The sequence below is a fragment of the Aythya fuligula genome, chromosome 4 (genome assembly GCF_009819795.1).
Source record: "Aythya fuligula isolate bAytFul2 chromosome 4, bAytFul2.pri, whole genome shotgun sequence".
Taxonomy (NCBI): Eukaryota; Metazoa; Chordata; class Aves; order Anseriformes; family Anatidae; genus Aythya; species Aythya fuligula.
Window position 1 is genome coordinate 11,980,212 of NC_045562.1, and position 19,922 is coordinate 12,000,133.

Sequence of the window (19,922 nt, forward strand, 5' to 3'; positions counted from 1 at the left end):
TGGGGCAGGCTCGGAGGCTGTGGGCTCCTGAGCGGTGTGACCTTGCCCTTAAGAGTCAGAGGGCTGAACTGCCACGGTCACTGCACTAAATTACCAGATCTTCTTCAAGAATTTAGGAAGTAAAAGGAAGTGTATGGTCACTGGAAGGAAGGTTGGGTGACATGGGAGGTGGGGGGACTGCAGGGACGCTGCTTGCCTTTGTAGGGGCAGAATTCGCACGGTTATGGCCAGCAGCGCGAGGGACAATAAAAAGGGCTTTTAGGAGTATATCAGCAGGAAAAGGAGGAGCAGAGACAACGCTGTGCACACAGTGACACGGACAAAGCAGAGCCGTGACTCCATGATTATGTTTAATGTGTTTTTCCCCTCATTCTTCAACACCACTGAGGGGCTCCGGGCAAGTCAGTGGGCGCCACCAGCGGCAGCGCTGAGGGCAGCCTCCACACGGCAACACTTTGGGGACAGACCGGGCGAGGAGATCGACCCCTCTGAGGGCTGTGACCGCCACCAAGCCCACCACCAGTCCCCCTCAGGCCTCGGCTCCCGTCCGCCATGGCCGTGGCGCAGGCGGGAGGCGGCTCCGTTGCCGCGGCGCCGGGCGGGGCGGGGCGGGGCGGGGCGGGGCGGGGCGGCCGAGGCCCGAAGATGGCGGCGGCGCCGCGGCGCTCGCAGCACCACCACCACCACCACCACCACCCGCCGCTGCCGCCGCCGCCCGGGCCGGCCTCGCCGCCTCCACCGCCGCAGCCGCAGCCCCAGCCGCAGCCGCAGCCCCAGCTCGCCGCCTCGCCGCCCCGCAGCCCCAGCCTGGCGCCCGCCGAGCTGGCGGCGGCCGCCGTGCAGCGGCACAGCCTGGCGGGCCCCGAGGGCGAGGCCCCGCTGGACGCCGAGCGGCCTCCGGCGCCCGAGGGCCCTGAGGGAGCGGCCGGCTCGGCCGGCTCGGCTTCATCCTCCTCATCTTCATCCTCCTCATCCTCCTCCTCGTCCTCCTCCTCCTCCGTGGCGTCCAGCCCGGCGGCGGAGAGCCCCGAGGCGGCGAGCGGGGCCTTCCGCGAGCTGCTGGAGGCCTGCCGCAATGGGGACGTGACGCGAGTCAAGCGCCTGGTGGACACCGGCAACGTCAACGCCAAGGACATGGCCGGCCGCAAGTCCACCCCGCTCCACTTCGCCGCCGGTGGGTGCCCAGCGCCGCCCTGCTGCTGGGGCAGGGAGCGGGCAGCCGCCTGCACTGCCTCCCTCAGCCTCCCCCAGCGCCCTCCCGGGGGGTGCGTGGGCTGGGATCAGGCGTGTTTTCCTCTCTGCTTGTCACACGGGCTCCAAAGTGTCGCTTCCTCGCTCAGGGAGTGGGGAGCGGGCGCAGGGCGCAGCTGGCTTGGAGTCACGGGTCCCGTCTGGCTTAAAACTTAAGGGCTGCCGCAGTTCAGCTGGGTTTGGCAGGAGTCGTGCTCCACGCCTCGTGATTTCCAACGTTTGGCTTGGTCTGGGTGGCCCTGCTGGCCGATCTCACCCGCTCGGAGCTGGGTGAGGTGAAGTGGGACGGCCGAACCCGGTGGTAACATTAATAGCATCATAAAAGAAGCCAGCGGTGAGGTTCCGCAGGTCACCTCAACTGGAAGGAAGCGTGGCTTCCTAGCAAGTGTTCCTGTCGTGGGTTAGTGTGGGATTAGTTTATAATGAGCACTTTTCGTGTAGGGACTGCTCTTCAGTGGGGGCACGGGGTGAGCTAAGCTCATGATAAAACAGGGAGATGTCTTAAATCATCAGGCCTAACTCAGGACCTGCACGATAGCTGGGGCTGTGGTCATTTCTGACATGTGCCAGGGTGCTGCTGGACTGGAACTTATATGGCAGGGGGCACAGAGCTTGTTTGAGCTTTAAGTGATGCTGTTACGTATCAATCAAAGTAATTAACGAGACTGTGTTGAGGGGTCTATACCTAAAAGGTGGTGTATGGCTCTAAAACACCATGTTAAAATTGTTAACAAAAATCAACGCGTTCAGGCACAGCGTTACTTGGAACTCTGAATAGTGCTCTCTGAGCTTTTGTAAGTTTCTTGTCACTTTAAAAGTACAAGTGGCATTTCGTGATGCCCCTAAGGGAACTTGTGGTCCTGAGCTGTTTCCTTTGCGTTCTTCTCTAATCCCTGAAATCTACGAGTAAAGCACAACTTTATGCAAGCTGAGTTGAGGATGAAGATCTCCTCAAGTGCGGGAATTAATTAATTTCAGGAATACTGGAACATAATGCTGGTATAACTGTGTGCGTGCAGGTAAAGTGCCTCATGTTTTGAAGCCTCACCTTGAGTCACTTCTCGCTTTGGATCTAAGCTTAAAATTAGACATCGATGCTTCCCCTTAAACTCTGAGGTCTCAAGTTGTAACTTCAGCGTTGGTACAAATGGTAGTGCTGGAGCTGCAGTGACAGCTCCTACTTTGAGAAGTAGTGGACAAAACTAACTTGGGGTAGTAAGGCTTTGACAGGTGCCAGTGTCCGTAATATGTTGGTGTAGTAGCAGTAAAGATGCTTCCTTGCAACATGAGGAAAACAGTGGGTGAAGTCCTCATTTCTGACAAATTTCTGTTGTCTATTTTTCTAGATTTCAAGACCTTCCTAGGCTGCCATACGTATTCACTCTCAAATCACTGCGCTCTGCCTGTCTGCTCCAAATGGGCTTGATACGTAACAGCATCCAGCTAATACCTGGTTACAGGGATCCTGGGGCCCTGTAATTTGCAAAGGCTTGTGAGGGTGTTGTTGAGCGCAGCTTGTCTCAGGCAGCGTGCATCTGCTGGCGATGGGCTGTGTGGATTTCATCTCCCTGCCTTGATGGGTTGTGTTTCTCCTTTTGCCCACACGTCTTAGGAGTGCAGAAGCCTGTATATTAAGCTACGTTGTAAATAATAGCTCCTGGTTTATGAGACATCCATAAATATGAATTTTATGGACTGCATAAGGGGAGTGTGAGGGGAACAGTGCAATAAGCGTTCTTTTAAATGGCTTCTCCCCAAATTTTTGAAACTAAACTCTTAAGGCAACAGCAGAGAGTTCCAATTTTGTTTTATGGTTTATGGCAGAGGAATTATTTTAGTAGCTGGAAAACTTTGGTAACCTTTCCTTCTTCCTATATTTGGGGCAGCTAGATTATTTTTCCCGTGAACTTGACTTCTCCCTAGCTCGGTTTTGTTTTCTTGTTACTATTTTGGCAACAATTTCAAGCAGTTGGTACTTTCTCCCTTTTAAGAGAAGGGCAACTTTAGTTCTAGTTTATTGTAAAAAGCATTGAGTTAAGGAAACCTGACGCTTTCTGAAGCTTCTAGTTTCAAAACTACGTTTACCTTGTTCCACGTAGCAGAAGGAAGAAAAAAAAAGGGTGACTTTGAGAATATTCAGGATAATTATTAAAAAAAAAAAAAAAAAAAAAGCTAGTGATAGATCTAAATCTGTTTTGCGAAGTTGGAGTCATCTGCCTGTGCTTCGGACTTCATGTGGAGGCCGTATCAGGGCGATGTACCTGAGATCTCTTAGCAGTCAGAAAGAGGCTGAAAAAAGGTTCCTTTTCTTTTCATCTTCCAGCTGTCTGGAGCGCAGCCTCTCCTGAGATTCCTGAATGGCTCTCAGAGATTTGGTGTTCTGCTTTACATTTGCAAGCAGTCTGAGGGACTCTTCCGTAGAAGTCCATGTGCTCGGAGGGAGGAAGACTCGATAATATTTGACTGTGGTGTGGGGTGCAAGAGATTTGGGTCTCTGGTACCGCTGAGATGTATTGTGCGTATGGGAACTCGCACAGAAGAATGGGGCTGGTGATAAACTTGTGCAGGCTCAGTGTCAGAAGCAGGGGGGTGCTGGGGTCTGTCACCTGTCTGCCTGCACCTCTGAGGTGTAGAAGTTGCCTGAGAGCTCTGAGGCTCCCTTTAATAAAGGGAAACCTGCGAGCTACAGCTCTTCTTCTCCAGCTGGCACTGCCAAATTGCATCCGAGTGCCTCTCGGTGTCTTAAGAGATAGTTTGTTCTGATCTGATCTTAAAGCTGTGGCTAAGGTAGCCGGTCAGACTCCGGTCTGCATTTCGTGTGCTCTTAGATTTCACTCACCAGATACATCCCCACCGTTCTGCTTAAGGCATGCTGCCATCTGTTTCTTACTTGCCTCGAAACCCATTAAATACTGAGAAAACCTAGCCTTTTATTTTTTTTTTCCCCCTGCATAAACAGTGTATTTCTTAATTTGACAAAGGCCCTGTCTTGTAAGGTAATAAAAGACCAGCTTGCCCTAGCTTTAGGGATGGTTTGGAGACCACAGGATTCATGGCAAATCCCAGCTTTTTCCCAGAGCCAGCAAGGATGTGTAGGAACCTGCTTGGTAAAGAAATTGCTTCTTCCCGTTTGAAAGAAGGTTCAGCCTTCCGAGGTTGGAGCAATTCTTGCCTCTTGCCTGTCCTGGTGGAGGGGAGGGCGTGCAGGAGCGTAAGACCAGTGTCATTTTGGCAAGTGTGGAATTGGGAGCGCAGAGTAAAGTGCTCTTTGGGATATCAGCCTGAACTCGGCTCAGAGAAACCTGTTCTGGGAGGCCCAGATCACTTGACAAGGAGTGTCAGCAGTGATACTCCCTGTTTTCTTTCTGCATCTGCCTGGAGTAATGAGCAAAAGCTGTGTGGGGGGAAAAGAAGTTTTCTCTGAGCACGCTTTTGATCCTACTGTAATAACAGAAGTCAAAGCTTTTAATGGAGGCTAACAGATGTAACTGCTCTTTGGAGAAATTCTGGAATAAACAACCGATACTGCAGGATCTTACGTGGGCTGGAAACCAGTGGATGGAATTTAAGAAAGGAGATGATCCGTTTGATCTACTGAGTGGTGCTCGAGAGATGGAAAATGGCAAGAAACAGTCATTTATTATGTACCTCCACTCTGTGCAGAGACACCTGAACTGCCTGCTGTGCCTATGGCACAAGGGAAAAGGGAGTAGCTTAATTTCCCCTGGAAAGCCTTGCTTTTGGGGTATCTTCCTAAACTACTCATGCTCATTTTGTTGCAGCTGCCTGGAATATACCTGCCATAGAGGAGCTGTCTGACCTGACTCAAGCAGGTGTTTGGGAAGCGAAGTCACTGATTAGTTCTGCCCTGTGCAACCTAAAGTAGGGCTAACAACAGCTCTCAGCTGGATTCCTGCAGATAGCCCTGAGCAGTAGGGATCGTGTAGTTGACTAAGAAATTTTCTGGCAGTCTGAGAGGCTCAGAGCCTGCAAAATGAGGATTCGTTCATTTAAAAAGATGAGTTTGTGAATTACGGGGCTTGACTCTGGAATCCTTCCATGGTTTTGGAATTCTTCCAGGCTTTGTCCCCAGGCTGGGGCCTTCTTGAGGCATTATTTACTAGCCGAGGTCTCAGTTCTGCACGTGTGTAACTTCCTAGCTTATCTGTCAGCTAGAAGTTCTCAGATTCTGTAGGAGAGAAGGAATGTAGTTTGATTTCAGGTAAGGTTCTGCTTGAATACTAACAGTTTCATTAGGTTTTATTAATATGAGATCTTCTCCAAGATGGAAATGTATATTGGGAGGTAGTATGTAAGACACTTGCTTCTGCTACATACAGATTATACTAAAGCTGTAAAATTTATGAGAAGCTTACCTTGAAAAGGACTGGCGAGCCTATTGTAGAACTTGAAGTAGTGACACCAAGGCTTTATTATAATACATCAGCGTTCACCCTGTCGTAAATGTGAGTGGATCTTCCAGCTGTTGCTTGAGCAGGCGAACCTAGTCTCTCCTTATGGTGAAACGAAGTAAAAGGTAGAGGAGGGACATCAGTAATACCATTTTGTGTCTGTGCGCCGGAGTAAGAGTGAGCAGCTAGCTTTAAATATTAAAACACGTTTCTTTTTGCATGGCAATTGAACAGCAATTTGTTCTCTTACAGGATTTGGAAGGAAGGATGTCGTAGAGCACTTGCTGCAGACAGGAGCCAGCGTTCACGCTCGTGACGATGGAGGGCTGATCCCCCTTCACAACGCCTGCTCTTTTGGGCACGCTGAGGTGGTTAGTCTGTTGCTGTGTCAAGGGGCAGACCCAAACGCTAGAGACAATTGGAACTACACTCCTTTGCACGAAGCTGCCATCAAGGGGAAGATAGATGTGTGTATTGGTAAGTATCCGTCACTTCTGACATTGAAACTGCACCAGATGTGTCCCATGCAGTTGTAATTGTTACTGTTAATGTGTGGGACTCGAGATGGAAGATGCAGCTTGCTTTTAAAACCTAGCTCATTTTAAACCACAAGGTGGGTATAGTGATGGTCATTTAAGATTAACTTTTTCGTGATGTCTTATTCAACATTTGTTGAACTTGTTGAAAACTTTACACAGAGACGTGGGTCAGGTCTCTTCATCTCCTAAGTCAGTTTTCAGAAAGCCAATGTGGAAGTCTCTCTCTCTCTCTCTCCCTCTCTCTCCTCACACAAGAAAACTGGCTTCGCTGGGTGATGTCTTTGCTTTTCAAGCTGTTCCGTGTGTCATCTTAGCGGCTAGAAAGATGGTTAACCCTGCATTCAGTACAGTATGGAGAAACAGCCCTTTGAAGCTTTCAAATACAAGCTACAGGACACCATTGTTCGCAGTGGTTGTTTATCTTTGGTGTGTGCTGTACCCTGGAGCCAAAGCAATTTCAAATAAAATTGAATACTTCAATCATTTTAAATGTATCTAGACCATATAAAGAGCTTTTCAGTCAGGATTTTGTTACCTTTTTGATTTTGTTTTTCTCGGTGTAATTAATATTTTTTTTTTCTAAATAGGAGTTTCTGTTATTTTTTTACTCTCAGATAAATTTCTTAAACTTATCAGTGCTGGTTCTTCTCATGTCTACTAACACGGAACACAATGATCAGATTGCCGTGTTTGTTTTCTCAATCATGAAAAAGAAAACCTTGATTCTTAGTAATCACAGTTAACATTATGAACGTGAGATTTGTGCTACCCATTACCCAGATAACAAAATACACTTTTTCACAAGTCAGATAACGTGTGTTTGTCTAAAGACGGCTTACATAAAATTCCTGCAGAGAAAGCTACAAAACTTACGTGGCACGTTCTTGCGTTAGTTTTGTTGTAATACTTAGTTCATTACTTAAAAGGGAAAAGAAAAGGAGAAAACAAAAAACCAACAAACTGAGGAACACCAAAACAGGAACTTTCTTTTTTTTTTTTAAAAAAAAAAACTCTACAAGAGATGTGCTGGAATTCATTCGTTTGATCTTGTGTATGAGGTATACAGTAAGAGAGATTCTGTGCTGAGAAATTACATGCAGAAGTTAATGAGCATAGTTAATTAGGCATCAGCAGCTCTTCTGCTGTCCACTGCAGTTGTAGGCTTCCTTTGAAGCATGGAGCAGAGCTGTGGGACTATTTGCAGTTCTCCTTACAGAGCTACACGCAGACAGCTTGGAGTCGGTCGACTTCTTTTTTTACTTCCTCCTGCTGAAAGCAAGCATGAAGCTGTGCTGTGCTCTGTTTGGTTACTGCTCTGTGCATGTTAGCACAGTCAGATGTTTGACCATCAGCATGAGCGTTGCTGCTGAAGGCAGTGCCACCAGTCACTAGCTCTATTATTTACTGATGCTGCTTTGGAATTTAGTTGATGTCACAAAACTCCTAGGGCATGAGTATAGACAAAGAAGTCTACCATTTCTTGTTTGCAGGGGGGGTTGTTTACAATTTATTTATAGCTGGCTAGATAGCTGGCATGATTCTGTTTCTCCTTAATGGCTTTATGTATAATTTTTATATTAAGATTTTCAGCCTTTGTCTTCAAAGGGCCCTGGAAAGGAACGTAGTATAACCAGGGATAATGGAACACAGATTGCTTAGGGCATTCGTTCTGATTAGGAATAGCTTGAATACTTGAATAGCTTTCTGAAATATATTGTACAGTATTAGTATTTACATCTTAAGTGTGGACTGTTACAGTAGATACGATGGATTTTAACAGGCCAATTTCTTCCCATTCTTAGTGGTCCTTTTTTCAACAAGTGAGGTATAATTTTTGAAACAATTAACCGAAGAATAGTCTCTGGAAATCCCAGCATAATGTGGAATTTACTGCTGAACTTAAGCTACCTGAAAAGCAGCAGACTATGTAGGAATTATTCATCCACCCTCATTTTTGTGACTCTCTGTTCTTAGCATCTTCCAGATGCTAAAAGTGTTACACTATTAGTGGTCGGCTGTACAGCTGAGCTTACACCACTGCCTTCAAACGCTGCCACTAGGAAGCTTATGTGAAAATTTTGTCATAAATTGGTGAAAACTCAGAGTATGTACAAATTTCTCCAAAATACCTCAAAGAGAGCAAATAGCAGTGATATGTGGTTTCTTATGCTTCTGTGACTGATTACATATTTGAATTATAGCATTGTTAAGATTGGAAAAGACTCTTAAGGTCATCAAGTCCAAGCATCAAACTAATGCCATCAAGTCCACCACTGAACCACGTCCCTAAGTGCCACGTCCACAATCTCAGGGTAGTGCAGGGACTTAAAGGGAGAGAATGTAAATCTGCTGACTTTCGGAGGAATGTAGGCTGTCACTGTGTGGTAGTTGCTTTTGTGTCCTGGGCCTGCGCGTATAGGATGTCTTGTAGGGTGGTAAGCAGTGCTCACTCAGCTCATCTGCTGGGGAGCACTGTATATATACAATATGTATCTAGTCAATGCAGTTTGTTTAGTTACTTTAGTTACTTTTTGCTATGTGTAATCAATTTTTAGAATAAATGTATCGAAACATTGGAAACAATCATTAAGGTGGAAGCCGTGAATACTGCAGAACTCTAGGGTTGCTTCATCTGTCTAGAATTTGTATTCTCGATGTCTGTGGACTCCTCGAGCTAATTAAAAAGTGTTTTTGCTTTTCAGTGTCACATTTTCTCATGGAATAACGAATGAATGGCGAGCTCTGGGAAGTATGCTTGGAGGAATGCTGCAAAGTCAGGGTAGTGACTGGTCTGCAGGTCAGGCTTGAGGGAGGAGGGGTCACGTATTTCTTTATCTGAAAGTCTACTGGGAGCCAAGCCACAGATCTGTGTAGCTCACTTTCTTTGACAGTGATGTGCAGCAGATACTTAGGGAATCTGGCTGAGCGTACGCTTCTTTCTCATGGCAATTAGCAGTTTAGGAACTTAATAAAGAGGAGGCTGCATCCAGATGATGTTTGCAGACAAAATTCTGGAAAGGTGGATCTAATCTCTTCCTAAACACTGCTGTGCTTTTGGTTTGGAAGCTGTTCTGTCGCAATGGAGTTTTACAGCTTAATTGTGTTGCAGGAAAAAATAAACACCTCCCTTTTCCTTGAAACATTGATTGATGTTCATTGCAAGCCATTCAAGACTTTCAAGAAATAAAGAACAGTCATTTCTATTTGCCCTCTGCATGTCCTTCATGATTTTATAGGCCTTCATGTATTTTTCCCTCATGCCTCTTTGTCCAAGCTGAAAAATTTGTTCTCACTGCCTGTTATCCTGTCGAACGTTCTTGTATTTTTATATTTTTTTATATATGATTATTATTTTTTTGAAGGGCAAGGAGTTGGTGTGAGTGGCACAGACAACAAAACCATGTGTAGTATATTTACAGGATAACTTAGTTCTTTAAGTTGGGTTTTCTGGTTGGTGCTACTTCCCATTCAGAGTTTTGCAATGCATTTCCTGAGTGGTAACAGCTCTTTTAAAGCTGCGTGTGTTTGTGTAGTTAAAACAAAGCAGGCTAAAAATAACCTTAGGAAAACTGCCCGTGCAGTCTGATCAGGTTGTTTCTGCAAGGCAGATCTCCAGTTAAACGTTGAGAACTATGGGACTGTTAGCCTAAAAGTGATCTTGAAACATCATCCACCTACCTAGATTTAAAGTCGTCCTTCACAAATATCCAACCCACGAGTATCTTCTGTGATCATGCCGTGATTGATGTCCCTGAACATACAGGGTACTTGGGTAATTTTAGGGGAATCAAAAATACTAGCTACTGAAAAGCTCCAGTTAACACTACAAAATTCTAAAAGTTTCTTAAAATTACTTTGAGAAGAGAGTAGTTCAGTTGGAGACTGCCTACAAAGATCATAGAGTCCACCTGTCTCAGCGCTTCGGGGCTAACCAGAAGTTAAAGCGTAGCATTGGGGTCACTAACCAAGAAATTTTTCCTCCTATCTAGTCCAAACCTCCCCATGTGCAGCGTTGTGCCATTCCCACACATCCTGTCACTGGTTATCAGGGCCAAGAGTTGTGATAGATGCGCTGTGAAGAAAATCTCCGTATCAGGTACCCAGATCTGCATGGCAAAGGGCTTGGAGCACAAGGAGCCTCAAAACGAATAGCTCTTGGGCAGCAAGGCTGTAGTGTAGTTTCTGTGAGAGGGCCAAGCCTTCAGCTCGATTAAAGCCTAGATTAAATCCTCTTCCGAAATGAAAAATGGGCAGTGTGCTTGCTAGTAGAGAGGATGGCACTTTGCACAAATGAAGTGAGAGGGAGCCTTGCTTCTGATGAGGAAGGCTCCTTGATTATGCCAGTAAAATGACTTCTTGCTTTCCTGTCTGGAACCAGTGGTGCTGAAGGCTGGTAAAACCTGTCATGTTAGTATGCTGAAGGCTATTGTTTAGATTATGCTGTTTGGATTAGGAAAAATTATTTAAAATCAGCTTCATGTAAACAGGTTGAGAAGGGTTGCCTGCTTTCTCATACACACTATATTTCAGAATCTGTCTGGCTTTCTGTTAGCTCTGAACTGTATTAGCAGCTCATGTGTTGCAACCTATCTCTTGCAACCTAACATTACCCTTTTTTTTCTTTTTTCTCATTCCTAAAATTCATCTATCAAGCAAAATAGTCTCTCTGCCTCATTTGGCTCCTTGGTACAGGACAATCTACACGGAACAAGAGGAGTCTTCTATTTTGTGATGCTTCTTGACAAATGTTGATTGAATTGCAATCTGCCTACTTGCAGCAAAGGAGGCAGTACAATAATGTGCAAAGCACTGCTGGAAAACTTTCTGTAACGTGTTCGTGGGAAGTAAGGTCTTCAAAAGTACTGATGCTAGCTGTTAGCAGAAAGGGAGAGTGGGAGGAAGGAAGAGGAAGCTTCGTGGTATCCAGAACAGAGTAATGAAGCAGATAGTGCTCTTCCAGGCACTGAAACTGTTTGCTTTTAGGTATCTGATATCACTTTGTCATGATTTTCTGTATGTTGTGCAGAAATACTTTGTTTTATGGGATTATCCTGCTGGTTACTGTAGCAATATCTGCTTTTAGCTTCTGGGAGGAACCACGTGTTCTTAATGCAGTTCGTATGCGGTTTAAAAACAATCTGTAGATAAATGTGTAGCTCTTAAGGCATAAAATGGGGCCAATTCTAGCAGAGCTCCTGGCTATTTTCCTATTTTTTCTAGTGGAAAGCATTGATTAAAGTATGACTATGGGACAGAAAAGGTTTTGCTCATAAAATGTGCAAGCAGTTAAATACTTGTCATTTAATAAACAAAGGCAGGTGCCTCTAACGATTTCCTTTTACCACAAGATACAGCAAGTGCAGAAAATGAACGGTGGGTGATCGAAGCCTACTGGAAGTACAGAGTGCTTGCCTCTTGGTCTGTGGTCTTTGCTCTTAGTCTTGCGTGCAGCTGAGACTCGTGATGAACGTATGATTTCCTGGAGTACAGGGATTGTACTTTTCCATGCGTATCCAGATGCACCGTGTTTCTTAGAGAAAGCTATCCCTTCGGTTGGGGCGCTACCAGGGTGCTGCAGGACGCAGGAGCACCTGGAAGAGGAGCCCACTCAGCCTGGTCCAACTCGATATATTCTTAGCTTCCTCAGGTTTACTTCAGAAATAGATTTTGCTGTTAGAAATAGATTTTTCTCCAACACGGGGTCCCTCCCACGGGATGCCATCCTTCCTGAACTGATCCTGTGGGGGCTGCCCACAGGCAGCAGCTCTTCAAGGTCTGCTCCAGAATGGGTCCCCCTGCTCCCAAACCCTTGGCACATCAGCCCAATCCAAGGTGCTGTGATTTTACCTGGATTGTGTTGCATCTGGCCAAAGTACCATCCAGTGCTGTACGAAATCTGTACTTTCTTCACTAGAAAACAAACGTTGCTTAAAACCAACCACTTAAGACCATGTGTGTTATAGGTATTTTAAAGCTGCACATCTCTAGGGACTGGCTTGGAGGATTACTCGGTGCTTTCTGTTGTCAGAACCGTTCCTGCAGTCCATGCCCCGAGCGAGGGGAGCAGGGAAGGCGGTAAGATGGGAAGCTCTGGGAGGCAGCATTGGCTAGCTGGGTGTTTGCCTGGTGGTGTTTGATGTACTGTTAAGGAAACTGCTGCCAACAGCAAAATGATCGCTGTCAGCTCCTGGCTCTGGCCTGTGTCCATCGCCGCACGATGAACTGACTGGGACCAAATGTTTGCAGCCGTCCAAAGGAGGGCGGGCAGCACAGGGCTGGGGATGACACGGGAACCCTCCCTTTGCCCTCTCGAGCTGTTCTGCGCAGCCCCTTTGTCTGGGGGTTGCTGAGGTTAGCTGGGCATCGTTTCTCATCCTGGCATGGCAGAGTCCATTCCAGTCTGCCAGCTGAGCACCACCACCCTTCAGAGCAGCTGTGCTAATACAGGTCTTTGAATCTTCAGCAGTTACTGCTTGCAAGCTCCTCTGTTGCTGGAGATGCGGTCTTCTGCAGCTTTTTGTTATTTCTCCTACCTGCACCCGTAGTGTCTGTCATATTTCTTTGTGAATTCCCGTGGAGAGTTAATTGCTCATTACATCTTTATTCTTCCTTTTAGCTTCTGCGTGCTCTGTTTTTATTAGAGGAGGAAACTCTTTCTTGGTTGAAAAAAAAAAACAATAACAGTTTGGATTCCAAAGTATTACCTGGATGCCTTTGGAGCGTGGAGATAAATGAATCAATTTCTTACATACAATTTGGAGACGTGTCCTGTATGGCACGGGTACTGAGATAGGTCTGGGTGCTCACCAGGGTTAGTGGAAGGCTGCCCAGCTCTGAAGGTAGCTTTTTGTTTTAGAGAGATGGGAGGTAGTGCGTGTGTTGTAAGACAAAAGGAGGACTTTTCCTTAAGCTGTTTTCTCTGTACCTTGATACTTTGGGAGTAAGTAGATAAAAACTACAGCAGTTTGGTTCGGAAAGGACCTTTGGAGGTCTCCTACAGAAAGCAAAATTAAAAAGGAGGAAGAAAAGATACGCGTTAGAGCTGGGGTAGCTGGAAGGGCCTGTGAGCACAACGCAGTGTGGCAGAACGGTAAAGTAGCTGGTGGGGAGCGAAGGGACAGTGTGAGCACGAAAAAGGTTTCGTTTAGCAGTGCTGTGAGGGACTGAAGACTCTGGCAATGCAATTGAAAACACTAGGCAGCTTTAAGTACAGGCACTTCTGGAAGGTCTGCCTGGTTTGGGATTTTCTTTTTTTGTTTCTACTTTCAACAGTCAAAGGTTTGGATGTTTCTTTTTTTACTTATGTGCATCTGATTAGAAACCAAATGTGAACTTTTCCATCATCATTTCTGCAAGTATGCTAAAGAAGCTTGTGGATGATGGCACTAAACAAACTGTAAGTCTGACCTTTGATCACGCCTGTCTTTGGATTTTTATTCCCATTCTACTCCTGTTGTGTTCATGTCTCTACTTTCAATCAGAAATGTTTTCTTTTGGTGCGCTTTTAACTGAGGCAGGATGAAGGAGGAAGGGCTAAGCACTTAGGTCATTAGTATCTTGATTTAGACAACCTCCCATTTCCCCTCCGCTCCCCCTAAAACCCACTTCTTCCTTCTGGCTGTATAGCTATAGTGGAAGCTTTTGGCATTCCTTGCTGCTGAAAATAGGAGGGTTGAAACTGCCTGAAAGTAGAAATTTTTGTTGGTGGTGGTCTTATAATTTGAGAGCCAAACGAGATAGCGTTGGTTAGCTTCACAGCTGGAAATAGCTGTGCCAGGAGGACTTGGGCCAAGAGTTTAATTTTAGGATTCATCCTGCTCTAGCAAGTTGGCAGTAATCTGAGATGATTCGTGGCTGTAGTTCATGATCCGTGCAGTAATAGAGATTTTTTTTCTTTGGTGTGAAGACTGTCTGTTATCGCTGGTACTGATCTGGTATAATGGTGTAATTAAATAAAGGAGTTCAGACGGGATGGGAAGATCAGAAAATGTATTGCAGCAGTCGTAATGAGGATAAAAATAGGTTGTACAAGAGCTTTGTTCACAATTATGTGTTTATTCTATAGTTAAGCTTGCAGGAATTGATATCTGTATACAACGTGAAGATTCAGTTAAAAGAAGAGCTTCTTTACGTTGTTTGTGCGTGGTTTGTAGGAAATGCAAGGATAGCCAGGTGCTGCTTCTAGATTAAGGGCTCTGCCTGCAATGCAGAAAAACAACCCCAATGTCTTCACTGTCCAAAGCCAATAAATCAGCATTACAAAATACGTTCATTAACAAGGTTCCGGGAATGAATTTGTGTGCTTGCACTCCTTACATTTGCCTGTTAACAGCAGGCTTTTGATTGAAGCTATTGCCACATCTCCTGTTCAGGCTACTCAGAAAACATCCTCTAAAATCAGCGTGCGGTGTTTGAAAGCCAAAATAGATACAGTTAGCTGGGACGGCTTATTCTGCTGTGGTTCGTTATAAAGGGAATATTTTTCTCCAACAGGAGATCCGGCCTGATATTTTTATATGTCCCTGGTGCACTGAAAAGGAAATTTCTAGACACAGTGTCTAGATCTCGAATACCCTGTGGTTAGAAGAGACTTTGTGTGCTAAAGTGCTGAAGGTTTTGAACAAGCAGAAGAACATTCAATTAGAAGCCACCTGTGGTTTCCCAGGTATTAAAGTGGAGCTGCATTACAGAACAGCCCAAATTTCTGCTGTATTTCTGCTGTTACTTCATGCTGATGACAACATTGCTCACTTGGATTATTTTTTTTTCTGTGTGTAAGAGATTTTGGAGAGGTGTGGAAAGGATAAAATCAGGCAGTCGCTACAGGAAGTGTACGAAACAAGGTTGCCTTTAGCCTGAATTTGCTCTCTGTATAAATGAGGGCTGAATCAGTATGCAGGTTAACATAATTGATTTTTCATCCGGAGATGCCACTTCATACATTTCCCAGGGTAGATGTGTTGGTGGAACCGTTCCCTTGGCTACTGGAGAGGCTGGAAGGGCTGTGACCGCTGGGATCAGTGACCCCAGGAGAAAGGAGAAGTCTCATGGTTACTGCAGGCGAGTTCTGACGGTTCTGGTTTTGAACCCAGTGTGGCCACTTCAAGTGCTTGCTCCACAGGTAGTTGTTATTTGGAGTTTGTGTAGGCATCCAGCTTAAGCACCTTTAGCCAATTTTAATGTATTTGTCAAGGTTTTTAAAAACCTGATATGAAAATTATATGTTGTATGTCATACCAACAACTGTGAGGGTGCCTCACCACCCTCAGAATAAAGAATTTCTTCCTTATACTTAATCTCAACTTCTTCTCTTTCAGTTTAAAGCCATTCCCCTTTGTCCTGTCCCTACAACCCCTGACAGAGTCCCTCCCCAGCTCTCCTGTAGGCCCGCTTTAGGTACTGGAAGGCTGCTGTAAGGTCTCCCCAGAGCCTTCTCTTCTCCAGGCTGAACGATCCCACCTCCCTCAGACTGTTTTCACAGGAGAGATGGTCTCGCCCTCCTTTGGACCTACTCTGAGAGGTCCATGCCCTTATGCTGGGGACCCCAGAGCTGAGCATGGTGCTCTAGATGTGGTCTGTTGGGTGGAGATGATCTTCAGAGGTCCCTTCCAACCTCAGCCACTCTGTGATCCAGCCAAATTCTCACCCACCAAGTGATCCATCCATCAAATCCATCTCTCTCCAACTTGGAGACGAGGATGCCACGGGGGACAGTGTCAGAGGCTTTGTGCATGTCCCGGTAGATGGTGTCAGTTGCTCTTCCCCTACCCACCAGTGCTGTAACCCCATTGTAGAAAGCCACCAGGTTTGTCAAGCATGATCTGCCCTCAGTGAAGCCATGTTGGCTGTCACCACTCACCTCCTTATTTTCCATGTGCCTTAGTCTAATTTCCAGGAGGATCTGCTCCATGATCTTGCCAGGCACAGAGGTGAGACTGACTGGCCTGTAGTTCCCCAGGTCTTGCTTTTTTCCCTTTTTAAAAAGGGGGGTTATGTTTCCCCCTTTGCAGCCGCTGAATTTCACTAGGCTGCCGTGACCTCTCAGATGGCTAGTGGCTTAGCAACACCTCGTTCGGTTCTTCTCTTGCATCACTTCTTGTGGCAGGCTCTTTTCCAAAAGATTCATCCACTGTCTTCTCATCCAGGCTGTGTTGTGTTCATTATTTTCTATTAGTCACTCTCTTAAAAGGCAGCTAGTTGCTGGTTTGCTCCTTTATGGTTTCACTCTTACCCTGATGCCTTCTGGGACGAATAATTTTCCTCACCTCGTGATCCAAGAGAATAGAGGCAAAACACGCTGAGTACATCCCTCCATACTTACTTTCTCTGTTTCACACTGTTTAGAAAAAATCTGGAGAAGGGCCTGGTCACCACCTCCTGCTGGAGTGTGCCTGACTGGCTGGTGACGCTGGCTCAGTCATGTTTGCCTGTGAGTAACATCGCTAAGGAGGTGGTTGCACGTATGACACAGATGGCATCTTCAAGAAATATGGGTGCCAGGTTTTTAACCTTTAAACATGTGCTAGAACCTTTTATATATTTTTTTTTCATTTTTTATTTGATTTTTTGCCTCTTGACATGGCAAACTTAAGAGGGAAAAAAAAAAGGAAGTAACACAAACAAACCACCATCAACAAACCACCACTTCTGTCCTTCCTTGGAAAAGCCCAGTCTGCCCATTTGAATCTTCTTCCGTGTTTTGGAAAAGGACTGCAGCTTCTTGACGAAGCATGAACAAGTCAATTTACTTCATTAAAGCACCGAACTTCTGCAAAAAATCAGCCTAAGGCAAGCATCTAGCATAGGACCCATTAAACTGAAATACCTGAAATTTGGCAATGTTATAAGCATTTAAAGCCGGGATTGTATAAGAAGAGAGGTTTGACTGAAAACAACACTACTGTCATTTAAGACTTGAATTTAAGAATAAACTTATGAAAAGCCTTGTGCTGACTGAAGTGATGTATGTAATATAATTTTATTATTTTCTCTTGTTCTGGATTTTTGTTGTTGTGTTGTGGTAACATGCTGTGTCTATTTTGCATGACATTTGGGGAAATAGAAAGTTGGGGCCTTGCTTGCCGGATCTCTCTTGTTGTTGTGGACTTTGTTATCAAATTCTGTAAAAAGAAGAAAAAAAAAAAAAAAACACCTTTATCTTGCAAGGCTAAATTGCATTGTTGTTATTTCTGGTCAGAAGGGTTTATAGCCGAAACTGTCATTTCCATTTTTTGGGATGAGCTTCTGTAGATGGTAATTCACGGTATTAATGCCTTCCTAGATGAATGGTTGCATGTTATACTCCAAATATTTGTAGGGGTTAATCAATTTAGTGTGTGTAGGGGGAGAAAAATGAGAGTAATAGTCTCTGAACATACAGGCTGTAAGGGACACATCTTAACTATTTGATATGGTTTTTGAAGGCAAGCTGTTGTGCTGTGGTTAAAATTCTTTGTGTGAGTGGTGAGCCACTAACAAACTGGAGCATTGCTGCTTTACAGTATGGCATTGATGGCCTCGGATGCTCACCAGGAAGAGGAACAGGAGTGGTAACAAGCAGCAGCAGTGATAGTAAAAGCCAGGAGCAGGTTCCACCGTTAGCAGATTGCCCAGTGCGAGTCAGTGAAGGCACAGCTTCCCAGCCAGCAGGCAGGAGGGGGACCCAAAACTGAGTGTTGCAAGAGATTCAGGGCTCATGTTTATCAAAAGAAGTCATATGATCCTACTACACCTTAACTTGCCAACTTAGCTCTACTCTGGAGAACATCCTTTGCTGCAGTGCTTAGAGGGGAAAAAAAAAAAAAAAAGGGAAAAATAAAGAAAACTGTGCAATGTGTGTTTATGCCTACATCATGCCGAGGAGACACTTAACAGTAAATAACCTGTGTATCCCTGAGGTAAGATACTGTTTCTGCTTTCCCTGCACAGTACTGCTGCAGCACGGAGCTGATCCAAACATTCGGAACACCGACGGGAAATCTGCGCTGGATCTGGCAGACCCTTCAGCAAAAGCTGTGCTCACAGGTAAGATGCATACGTCTTGCAGTGGTGTTCCCTGTACTTCATTGCGTGTGTGTTAAGTTCAGCGTCTTAAAAAGCCTTCTGCCTTTTTGGATTTTCTTCTGTGTAAGAGAATTTTAAACCTGTGTCTTTTACCAGGTTTCGTTTTGATGTAACTGTCCTTAATCTGCTGTGCTGCTGTGGGTTTGCTTATTCTACTGCTGGCAAAGATGTAATTGTCATAACATCATTCATTATTCAATGCATTTCTGTGTTATTTTTTTTAATTGCTAACCAATATGTGAATTGAATAAGAGTCCCCAGCCCTTACAAAAAAAAATAAAAAGGAAGAAATTCAGGTCAGCTTTTTAAGACCTTCAGTGTTGAACAAGCAAGGACGTTTGTATAACTACACGAGTACCTGTGGTCTGAAAGACAACCTGCTCTACCGACTGCAGAGACTAGCAGTTACCTTATATTTTGCATGCAGATCTGTGTGCCACCCTTGCCTTCTTCCTCTTCATGAGTCATTTTATGTAGAAGTCTTTGTCACCCACTGAATATTTTTTTCTTTTGAGGGACTATTAATTGCCAAATATTGCTTTTCATGAAAATATTCTACAGATACAACTTTGTTTTAACACAGCTTTGTTTTTTTTGTTAGTTTTGTTTGCTTGCTTGTTTTTACAAATTAACTGTTGTAGCATACGAGTAAGCATTACAATTTTAATTTAGTAGCCTGTCAAATCAATATTGAGAAATACGTGCTCCTCTGTGCAGGTTTTGATATGTAGGAAATACTGTTTAGAACAGAGTAATCTTGGATTTAAAAACAAATACAAGTAGATTTATAGAAAGGAATTCAGCAGCTGAGCTTCATTTAAAGAAATAGCTGTTTCCCTTTTCTTGTCTTTATTTCCCCTATTTTCTCTTTTTGTTGACAGCATAACTTACAGGTTACGTGCTTTACAGCACCCGTATTCTTTCTTCAGATGATGATCAATGCACACCAGCTCCTTTTACTTTGTCAAGAACACTTCCTCCTCTTCTCTTTCCAGCACATTGACTGCTATACGTAATTACCTACATCTCCGCAGTGATTTGAGAGTACCTTTAGAACAATGCTTTTTAAATACATACGATTTAGTTTAATTACTCAGTGTCAAATTTAAGCACGTTTCTCCAGTGTTAACACTAACGGTAGGCGTGCTGAGCAGGTTAATACAATTTTTGGCTGATAATTTTCGCTGTTATACAGATGTTGAGGATGGAAAGGGCACAAGGGAGCCAAAGTAACCAAAGGTAAAAGGTGTTAAGGGACATTCAGTTGTGGGAACTTGGAATATGTACATTATGGAGGGGCCTGGCTCGGATATGCTCTTCAGACTGTGCTCAAAGATGAAATCCAGGGCATAGCAAAAGAGACTTAAGGTCTGTGATGATGCTGTGTTGACAACGTTGCATGCCTTCCCCATTGACTTTTCATGGCTCTGGATCAGTACCATGTGCTTTAGGCCAAGGAGAGGGCGATGTGTCATCGCAAACCAGTGAGGTGGCTGAGAAGCAGCCCTCTGGGAACGTCTGATGCAGCAAGCGCTTTGCCCCGGCCTCGTCCCAAATGCCCCATGCAAGAGCATTCACTGTCTAAGCCCCTGAAATGAATGGATGACAGAGACACTTATGCTACTTAGGTGTTTTATTGTTAATAAGAAGAGGTAAT

General features: G+C 44.9%; 1 protein-coding gene across 1 annotated transcript in view; it reads left to right on the forward strand.

The window, feature by feature from the left end:
* The first annotated feature begins 645 nt into the window (after positions 1-645).
* The window catches only part of TNKS (tankyrase), a 97,897-nt gene continuing 78,620 nt past the window's right edge, over positions 646-19,922 (forward strand). The window contains exons 1-3 of the mRNA XM_032187242.1: positions 646-1,174; positions 5,916-6,140; positions 18,131-18,226. Coding sequence (XP_032043133.1) covers positions 646-1,174; positions 5,916-6,140; positions 18,131-18,226 — 850 coding nt within the window. The remainder of the gene's footprint in view (positions 1,175-5,915; positions 6,141-18,130; positions 18,227-19,922) is intronic.